Here is a 10,660-nt window from a genome sequence, read left to right on the forward strand (position 1 = left end):
AGCCGCAGTGAGTGGCCGTCCAGAAGCCAGTGACTGATCTGCCTCGCCCAGGAAGAGCGCAATGATGGTGCCAACGTGGGCCAGTGAAGCAACATCCTCCACAACTAGACTGAAGAACAAAAGGACAGCAACTTGTCTGTTCCCCTTCCCCTGATTCCCCAATAAAAATCTTAAAAAGAAAAAAAAAAGAATGGGATATTCTGTGAGGAAGCTTTCGTTTGCTCAGGTTATATGGCCCAAAGATTCCCAGAGGCATTCATTTGTACAGTTTTGTTTTTTTAAATTAGAGAGTAAGATTGTGATTCACACACAATATAACCTCAGAAGTGAATATTCAACAGTGGTCACGCAGATGCAAAATCAGTGAGAGAAAGTGAAAGTGCTGAATTCTAGAAAGAAAGAAGCAGGTAGACAGTCTTACCCACAGCTCTCAGCAGACACTGCCATGTGTTCTCTTTGTCTCTACAGGGCAATGACCTCGGCTGACCTCAACCAGGATGGGCATGATGACCTGGTAGTAGGTGCCCCGGGCTACAGCCGCCCCGGCCACATCCACGTGGGACGTGTGTACCTCATTTACGGCAACGACCTGGGCCTGCCCCCCATCGACCTAGACCTAGACGAAGAGGCCCACGGGGTCCTGGAGGGCTTTCAGGTGAGGCGCCCATCTCGAATTTTAGTGTCAATAAGCCACTGCTCGTATTTTGGGGCAAATATCCAGATGATTAACCGGTAACAAGAACAATGAGAGTAACAGTAGAGTAAGAGAGTAACAGACCTACACTGTGTAGCATTTTTCATTAAAAGCATGTTCCCTTTGTTTATCACACTCTATCTAATTAACTTCATTTAGTCTAATAACCTTCTTCTAAAACCATACTGTTTAGAACTGCTTTAAGTAGCGAATCAGGATGTGATTTCTTGATAATACAAAACTGACTTTTATTTATACAAATGTTTTCTTTTGTAAGAATTTTAGATTGACAGGAAAGTTGAAAGGACAGTACAGGGAGGGTTCCCATATACCCTTTAGGCACTTTCCCCATCTTACGTAATTATGATATACTCGTCAAAATTCAGAGACCAACGTTGGTACACTACTATTAACTAAACTCCAGACTTTGTGCAGATTTCATTGCTTTAAGTGATTATTCATTACCATAAAAATTGCACAATGACTATGCAGATGTGCCTCATAGAGTCACGTTAGGGGCCTGGAGGGGTTTCCTCTGGGACATCATTGGCAATATCCTTACAGAGCCGCAGGAGGGGCAGACAGAGCCCCGCTGCTAGTCACAGGTGAGTATAGACTGTGTGCTCCGAATATCAAGCACCAGGGGAGGGAACCCTGGATTTGAGTCAGATTGTGGTTCTTGTCCCGGGCAGGCCACTAAACCTTTTGTGGTGGCTTTAATTCTGTGAAGACAAAATAAGATGACATGCCTGAACATACTTTAAAAAATGACAGGTACAGTGGTTTATGATCAGTTTAGGCTCTGGTAGAAGGCGGCCTGAATCCAAAAGGCGTGAATAAGTTGGCCAGTGCGTAAGGTCACACAGTCTCAGAGGGACAGCACTCTCTGGAACCTTGTGACGCCACATGAGAAAGTTCCAAAATCAATCTATTCTTTCCTGGTGCTGCCTCTTGACAAAGGCACGCCCCTGTCAGGCTGTTGTATGAGGTATAATCCTTTGGGCTCCTGTAGACAGGGAATAAGGGACAGCTGCTTCCTGTGGATGATAAACTCTCCCAGAGACACTTGGAGCGAAGAAGGTGGCTCCGAGCCCTCTTCCCTAAGATAACTTGGAAGATGGCCAGATGAAGGCGTGGGCTGAGGATGCTCTGGAGTCATGCACTCTAGCCTCAGTCTGGAATTAGCCTTTCTGTGTCCTTGTCTGTCAAGTGGAGGGTTAGGAGAGCGATCTCAAGCGTTTATCTGCTTCAAAAGTCTGTATTTCTCTAGGAATGACTGGTTAACCCACAGGAGGACTTGAGGCTGTACTGGTGGTGATGAAATGAAACCGTCCTCAGCTGGGAGGGCCCCTGCTTTGGTGGCCCCCACCCTGCCCCAGCGTGCTTTGTGTCCCAGAGCAATCCTTTCTTGTTTATCGAGTTACTGCCTTGCAGAAAGGGGTTGTATTCCTAGATGCCATTGCACATGGGTGGAGAGAGATGAGCTAATATGGAATCCATGTGGTTTCTGGGGCATGTGTGTCATGTGGCAAACATCACCTTGTGTAAGACTATTGACTGTTACGTAAGCTGTGAAAGAGTCGCACAACCTATGAGTTACTTTTCAGTCTCAGCTTATTCTAGACAGTAAGGCAAGATCTAGAAAACTTACCTTGGAAGAAAATAATGTCCCCGAATGGACTGTTTTCCACCTGTAAACCATGAAAGTGGGGGTAATGAAAGTACTACTTTAGTCCACTTAAAGTGCTTAGAACAGTGTGTACAGCAGTGTCTGTCACCCAATAGGACTTCCTGGAATGACGGAAATGTTCTGTAGCTGTGCTGGCTGGTGTGGGAGCCACTCCGCTATGCGCATTGGCTTTTGGGCATTTGACATGTGGCTAGTGCAGCTGAGGAACTGAATTTTTAATTTGTTTAATGTTAATTTAAGTTTAAATGTAATGGCCATGTTTAGCTAGTGGCCACTGCATTGGACAACCCTGTTTGCTGTTGTTATGGGATCATTACTTTGGATACTTTCCAGGAAAAGTTTGGTTTTAATGTGGGGCCTAGTGCACACCAGACCATTTTCTAAAATCCTAGCACGTACCGACCCGCTCTACTTTCTGGTATCCCTTCTTCCCCTTAAGGCAGATGGACAGGCTAAATATCTTGCTAGGCCCGAGCTACCCAGCTGACACGTCTCGGACGTGTTATGGGTTGCTGCAATTTTGTTCCTCAGCCCTCGGGTGACAGTGGCCCCAGAGCTCCCCACTCCCAGGGAGTCAGCAGTGCTCTCTGAAGCTGTGGCTTAGCCCCGGGGAAGTAACTCGTGCCTCTTCAGCCCTCAGGCCGCTTCGGCTCGGCCTTGGCCGTGTTGGACTTTAACAAGGACGGGATGCCCGACTTGGCTGTGGGAGCCCCCTCGGTGGGCTCGGATCAGCTCACATACAAAGTAAGGCTGCTGCTGGGTGCCAGGGTGGAATGGGGTGGGAAGGAGGGTGGGATGGGGTGGGAGGGGAGGGGCTGCCGAGGGGAGACCGTGCTGGACAGAGCTTCTGGAGAAAGCAGCCAGCCAGATGTGCCCGGCTGACTGTTTGGGGGCAGGTGAACTTGGCTCCCCCATCTCGGTCCTTGATGTGACCTCGTTTACCTGGCAGTACCTGTTCCTGCCTCCCTGGCCTCAGATTGGCCTCATGGCTTCACAAGTCCAGCAAGTACTCTCCCCCAAGCTCTCCACCCATGATGCTGCATGGCAGGGAAGGCGACAGAAATTCCAGCCAATCCGTAGCTTCCTGTCATCCCAGCAGAGGTGACTTCCCTGGATCTTCCCTGTCAGGCAGACCCCAACCTTTTCCGTTTTCCCACTGACAGCAGAGATCCTGGGTCTCAGCCCACAAGCGTTCTTCCCACGTGTGCTCGTATCACAGCTGGGTAGGAGCACCCGGCATGTGACTGACTGGAGGTCGGAGGCCCCGCGCTGCCCTCTGCCCAGCGCAGGGTCACCTCTGCCCCTCCCTCCTCACACTCTATTTCTCAACATGTGAACCATTTGTCATGACCCATCAGGAGTGACATGTCACTTTCTGTAGGGGGCGTTATGTAATCCCTAGATTAGGATACTTCATTGTCCTGACATAGCATCCTGCACTTGTACCTGTCATAGTCCCCTCCAGGTGTAGTGTCATAACTTGCTAGCTTTTCAGGAGGGCAAGGGTCGGTCTTGTTTATTATTGCCTACCAAGGACTTGGCTCGTGATGGAAAATAAATGCTTGCAGGAGTAGGGGTGGAGACGGGCAAGTTAAAGATAGGAATGGTTCATAACACAGACTAACAGTCCCAAGGCCGATGAGTGGTACCCACACGGTGTGTTCATGTCTAGAGGAGTGATGGGCTGAGCCAGAAACTGAGCTGGGCCTTGAAGGCAGGGGAGGTGAAGTTACCTGCAAATACACTGAGCAATTATGCAGGGTAGACCCCAAGCAAGACACTGGGGAGGCAAAGATAAAATCGACTGTTTCTGCTTTGGGGCTCTAATAGTCTGATGGAAGAGACACACACACAAAAACCACAAAGTCACACCATTTCAGCCCAGCAATACACAAGGCAGGTTTGTGTCAGTCACCCAGCTCCTGCCCATGGGGAGCTCTGATGGTGACTTATTTCGTGGTCAGTCCTCTTGTTCTTGCTGTTATTAAGGGTCTTGGGTTGCACCTGACCTTGTGACCCCCCCTGGGTTTGTCCTTGCCTAGGGCGCAGTGTACGTCTACTTTGGTTCCAAGCGAGGAAGAATGTCTCCTTCTCCCAACATCACCATCTCTTGCCAGGTATGCTGACCACCTTAGCCAGGTGCAGACACTAGAACACCACATCCTAAATGCCGCCAGGGAGGAGTAAAACGGGTCTCCTGGTTTCCTCCTAAGGACACGTACTGTAACCTGGGCTGGACGCTCTTGGCTGCAGATGTGAATGGAGACAGCGAGCCTGATCTGGTGATTGGTTCCCCTTTCGCTCCGGGTGGAGGGAAACAGAAGGGGATTGTGGCTGCATTTTATTCTGACCCTGGCAGGAGCGACAAAGGTAGTGCTTGCTGGGGGGACAGGTGGGGACCTTTGCTGCACTCGTCTGTGGGGAATTCTCTTGCATATGGGTTTATGTCCTTTTCCCTCATTCCATATCCTTTCACCTACATTTTCTGACAGTCTTCTTACTCTTACAGATATTCTGGCAAGTGATAATGCATAGATTTACTGAATATACAAAAAGGGACCCAACTTCTAGGTCCAGATTCCAAGGGGACCAAATGGTTTATTCTCCTAGTCTCCCAGTGTAAGAGCAGAAGACCAAAGGCATCCCAGTGATGCTCTGAAGTGTCCAAGAGGGACTCTTTTTAAATAGCATCCTCTCTGCACGCTAGTGAGTTCTAGGTATGCATTTCCTACATGACATGCGAGACCCATCTCTAATGTTGGGGTCCTGGGAACAGTGGTGAAGGCATAGATTTCTGGCAAAAACTCAACAGAATGAACCCATTTCTGATTAGCCTACGGAAGGAACCATTCTTTCTACTCCAGCAGTGCTCCCACTTAAAGTAAAAAACAGAATGGTTTTCTTGTGTAGAAAAACTGAACGTGGAGGCGGCCAACTGGATGGTGAGAGGTGAGGCGGACTTCTCATGGCTGGGGTACTCCCTTCATGGTGTCAGTGTGAACAATAGGACCCTGCTGTTGGTGGGGAGCCCGACCTGGAAAAATACCAGTAGGTAAGTGCTGCTATTGGGGCTCAGGGACCACTGAGTATACCAGGGGCAGGTGCCTGCTGCTGTGGGAGCCCCTGCAGTGTGGGGTTCAGAGAAAGGGGCTAAGAAATAGTTCTTCTTCGAAGAAAAGATAAGGCCCTGGGGCAAGGTTGCAAATTCTTAGAAGTTTAAAAATGAGATAGATAGGTGTATTAGTTTGCCAGGGCTGCCATGACAAAGGGCCACAGACTGGGGACTTAGCAACAGGAATTTATTTTCTCCCTAGTTGTGGTTGGAAGTCTGAGATCAAGGTGTCGGCAGGGTTTTCTTCCAAGGCCTCTCTCCTTGCTTTGCACACAGCTGCCTTTTCAGTGTATCCTCACGTGGCCTCTTCTCTGTTCCCATGCCTGGTGTCTTTCCCTCCTCTTATAAGGACGCCAGTCAGATTGGATTAGGGCCCACCCTAATGACCTCGTTTTAACTAAATTGCCTCTTTAAAGGCCCTATCTCCAAATACATGGGGTTAGGACTTCAACATATGAATTTTCGGGGGACACAGCTCAGCCTTTTACGGTGAGCATCCCTGTATTTGCTGTCAGTGGGGGACAGAAAGGCAGGACTTGTATCTGGAGAGCCTGGAGATTAGGGTCCACTCTGAAAGACACCCCCCCCCCACTTACTTCCCTGCCTGGGGCCACAGGGACTGAGAGCATACAGGACTGAGAGGGGGCATGGGCGGGGATAAGTATGTTGTTTTTCCTTGGACCTGTGAACCTGGCCGACTCCTGACTGTACCCCAGCATTAAGCCCACTGTGCTTCACTCCAGTCTGGGCCACACGTTCCACTCTCGTGATGAGAAACAGAGCCTGGGACGGGTGTACGGCTACTTCCCGCCCAACTGCCAAAGCTGGTTTACCATTTCTGGAGACAAGGTACGGCAACCCCTCCTTCCCCAAGAGAGTGGACACCACAGAGAACATTTTTTTAGCTGTACTTTATTATTGTATTTCACAGGCGATGGGGAAACTGGGTACCTCCTTGTCAAGTGGCCATGTAATGCTGAATGGCACCCAGACACAAGTGCTGCTGGTTGGGGCCCCGACTCACGGTAGGTCATGCACCATGAAATTGCTTCTTCTTAGTCATGTGGCTCCTTGACCACATTGTATTGGGGGAAAGTTATGAGATCTGGAGCCAAACAGACCTGAGTTTGCAGATATCCTTAACTCATTAATAGCCAGCTGTGTAACCTTGGGGTACTTAACCTCTTTGAATGTTAGTATCATCATCTGCAAAATACAGATGATAACATCCACCTCAAATCTCACATGAAAGTGGCGGTATGTTTTTAAAGTTTCTTTCCCAGCCTGGAGCTAGAGAGGAGCTCAGCAAATTTTATAAATCAGCTCACCAGAAATAGGTCCATTCTGAGAGCAGATGTTAATACACCATTATTATATTTACAGGAAAGAAACTTAAAAAACAACAAAAATCTACTCCAAGACTATAAAAGTGAATGATGCTTATTGTAGACATTTGAAATACGAGTATATAAAAGAAAAATAAAAATCACCCCTTATCCAGACTTAAAAATTTAAGCTCATATATAATATTCATAATTTATTTTACTTATTTTATATCTTGAATGTGTTTTCAAGTTATTCTTCTAAAACATGATTTTTGACATCTGTATCACATTTTCTTCCATATGCACATGCCAACAGTTACTAACATCATCCTGTTGCTGGAAATGTAGGTTTCCAGTTTTTCACTGTTGTGAATAAGGTATGATTGAACTTGCATGTACCTTTCTGATTAGTTTTCTTGATAGATTCCTGGAGGTGGAACATCTGGATTAGAGCATCTAATCTTTTTTAAGGCTCTTATTACATACCATCAAATTATTTTCAGAAAGATTTTGGGGGTTTGTAATTATGTTTTTAAATATTATATAACTTCTGTTTGACGAATATCTTTGCACTCAGTTTTGCAATCTTATCTATAACTTGAGAATTCACTGAATGTTCATAAGACATTACAATGATTAGGGAGAATTTCTTATATTGAAATTCCACATTTTTAAAAATTGAAGTCTAATTGACAATATAACACATTAGTTTCAAGAGTACAACATAATGATTTGATATTTATATATATACTGCAAAATGATCATCACAGTAAGTCCAGTTATCATCACCCTACATAATTACAAAGTATTTTTTCTTGTGATGAGAACTTTTAAGATTTACTCTTAGCAACTTTTAAATATGCAATACAGGATTATTAACTGTAGTCACCATGCTGTACATTACATCTCAGGCCTTATTTTGTAACTAAAAGGTTATACATTTTGACCACCTTCACCCATTTCATCCACCTCCCACCGCCACCTATGGCAACCACCAATCTGTTCTCTGCATCTATGAGTTTGGGGTTTTTGTTTTTGTTGATTTATTTTAGATTCCAAATGTGAGATCATACAGTATTTGTCTTTCTCTATCTGATGTGATTCACTTAGCATAGGCACTCAAGGTCCATCCATGTTGTTGCAAATGGCAAGTTTCCATTTTTTATATGGCTGAATACTATTCCATTCTGTGAGTGTGTGTGTGTGTGTGTGTGTGTGTGTGTGTATAATGTTTATCCATTCATCCATCGATGGATACTACAGTTGTTTTGTTTTCATGTCTTGGCTATTGTAAATAATGCTGCAATGAACATAGGGATGCATATATCTTTTCAAGTTAATGTTTTTGTTTTCTTTAGATAAATATCCAGAAGTGGAATTGCTGGGTCATAATATATAGTTCTATTTTTAATTTTTTGAGGAACCTCTGTACAGTTTTCCATAGTGGCTGCACCAATTTACATTCCTATTAACAGTGTACGAAGGTTCCCTTTTCTCTACATCCTCTTCCAACACTGATTTATTGATGATAGCCATTCTGACACATGTGAGGTGATATCTCATTGTGTTTTTGATTTGCATTTCCTTGATGATTAGTGACGATGAGCATCTTTTTATATGTCTATTGGCGATCTGTATGTCTTTGGAAAATGTCTATCCAGGTCCTCTGCCCATTTTTTAATTGGACTTCTTTTTTTTGCTATTGAGTTGTATGAGTTCTTTATAGATTTTGGATATTAACGTATTATCAGATATGATTTGCAAATATGTTCTATTCAGTAGGTTTCCTTTTAATTTTGATGGTTTCCTTTGCTGTACAGCAGTTTTGTAGTTTAATGTAGTCCCACTTGTTTATTTTTGCCTTAGTTGCCTTTTCTTTTCATGTCAGATCCAAAAAATCATGAAACCAATGTCAAGGAGCTTGCTGTCTGTTTTCTAAGAGTTTTATGGTTTCAGGTGTTACGTACAAGTCTTTCATCCATTTTGAGTTAATTTCGGTGTATGGTGTAAGACAGTGATCCAGTTTCATTCTTTTGCATGTGGCTGTCCTGTTTCCCAGCACCATTTATTAAAGAGACTGTCCTTTCCTCATTGTATATTCTTGGCTCCTTTGTCATCAATTAATTGAACCTATATGTGTGGGTTTATTTCTGGGCTCTCTATTCTGTTCCATTGAGCTGTGTGTCTGTTTTATGCCAATACCATGCTGTTCTGATTCCTATAGCTCAGAAAGATTTTGTTTCATACAACACAGGAAAGATTTGTATAGTAAGCAGAAATGGATTGGGCAATACAATGGTTACATTTTTTATTGCATGATTCAGGACACAATATTATGACAACAAAAACTTGCTGATTTAGCTTTGGAATAGTTTTTTGTTTTCCTTTATAAAGTCTAAGTAGTAATTTCTAAACTCTTACAACACACATTTTATTTGTCTCACCACGCTTTTTATTAGAGTGCTATAAATTAGAGCTTCCCCAAATTATATATTTTTATAACACATATATAAATTAACCTTGAGATAATTGTAAATTCATGTGTTGTAAGAAATAGAGATCCATGTTACATTTTATTCAATTTTCCTCAAAAATATCTTGCAAACCACAACATCACAGGTTATCGACATTGACACAATCCACAAATCCTGTTGAGATTTTTACTTGTATTTCACCCACATAATTTGTGTGGCCCAGTACAAAATAAAAATGTGAAGCCCTTTGTTTAAAAGTTACTCAGAATTTCAGGTTGGTGACAGGAGAGCATTAAGCAGCCCAAGGCCTCTCTGAGTGCAGGCCCTGTGTGACTCTGCATATACTCCTTTTGGGCACTGGACAACTTCCCAAACCTGAATCCAGATTAGACATGTCTACCCTCATTTATAATCCCCTTATGTTCTGGTGGTACCTATGTTTTATCTTAACGCCTGAAATCCCAGTTTTGCAAAGATAGGACATCTTGAAAGGCATGTCAGGATCTAATGTTGAAACTGTGAGCTGTCTTCAGCAGGTAATTCATGTGGCATCAGAGAGATGTCACTGTGTGACCTTTGAAAATTGTCTGCAGTGTTCCTGGGAGTTCACTGACATGCTTCGATAGATGTGCAGTGTGGGAATCACAGCTCTGTTGTAGAGATTAACCCTCAATTCGAAAAACTGGATTTACTTTCAGGGCAACCCAAGGGTGGTGATCTGGGCTTTGCATATGTCACTCAGGCCTGCCCCTCTCACCGTCCTCTGTCTCAGCAGAATCTTTGGTTCAGACTGTGGCCACTAAACACAATGAACAGTTTATTTACTGGGATTTTAGAGTGCTGATTAACAACTATCATGTACTCACAGCATGAAAAAGGTAATACTCAGTGATGGCAGGAGCCTTAAAATATTCACTTGGGTGCTATATTCAGAACTGTGGGGAAGGGTATATTTATCATGGTATTAATAGCAAAAAGTGCATTTGGAGACACTGAGAAGTAGACTCATGAATCAGGCAGATTATTACATATACGCCTCCTAAAAACTGGATTGGAGAATGTGGTCTAGATGGGCAGGCCTCCACTTCTAATCCACATTCAGGCTTTCTAATCCTTGCCCCGTGACTTTGGGGCGACTTCTCTGAGGACAGTTTGGATCTGTGTGGCAGATGGACATGTGTCAAGGCCCAGCAGCAGCAGAAATGTGGACTCACACCTGCATGTGGAAGGCAGACCTGGCCTTGGCCCGTGTATGCTCCCGCACGAGGCAGAACCAATACCAGTGTGCCCATCCTGCAGGCAGGCAGAGCCAGAGATACACAGCTCTTCGTCCCTGTGGCAGGATGCAGCGGGGGGGGGGGGGGG

General features: G+C 44.6%; 1 protein-coding gene across 1 annotated transcript in view; it reads left to right on the plus strand.

Moving 5' to 3' along the window:
* Window positions 1-10,660, plus strand: part of GPLD1 (glycosylphosphatidylinositol specific phospholipase D1) — a 52,587-nt gene that overhangs the window by 35,508 nt on the left and 6,419 nt on the right. Inside the window, exons 12-18 of the mRNA XM_019668168.1 lie at window positions 469-655; window positions 3,018-3,128; window positions 4,427-4,501; window positions 4,598-4,754; window positions 5,295-5,436; window positions 6,240-6,345; window positions 6,428-6,521. Of these exons, the coding sequence (XP_019523713.1) occupies window positions 469-655; window positions 3,018-3,128; window positions 4,427-4,501; window positions 4,598-4,754; window positions 5,295-5,436; window positions 6,240-6,345; window positions 6,428-6,521 (872 nt within the window). The remainder of the gene's footprint in view (window positions 1-468; window positions 656-3,017; window positions 3,129-4,426; window positions 4,502-4,597; window positions 4,755-5,294; window positions 5,437-6,239; window positions 6,346-6,427; window positions 6,522-10,660) is intronic.

The sequence above is a fragment of the Hipposideros armiger genome, unplaced genomic scaffold, assembly GCF_001890085.2.
Source record: "Hipposideros armiger isolate ML-2016 unplaced genomic scaffold, ASM189008v1 scaffold_519, whole genome shotgun sequence".
In the NCBI taxonomy this organism is placed as follows: Eukaryota; Metazoa; Chordata; class Mammalia; order Chiroptera; family Hipposideridae; genus Hipposideros; species Hipposideros armiger.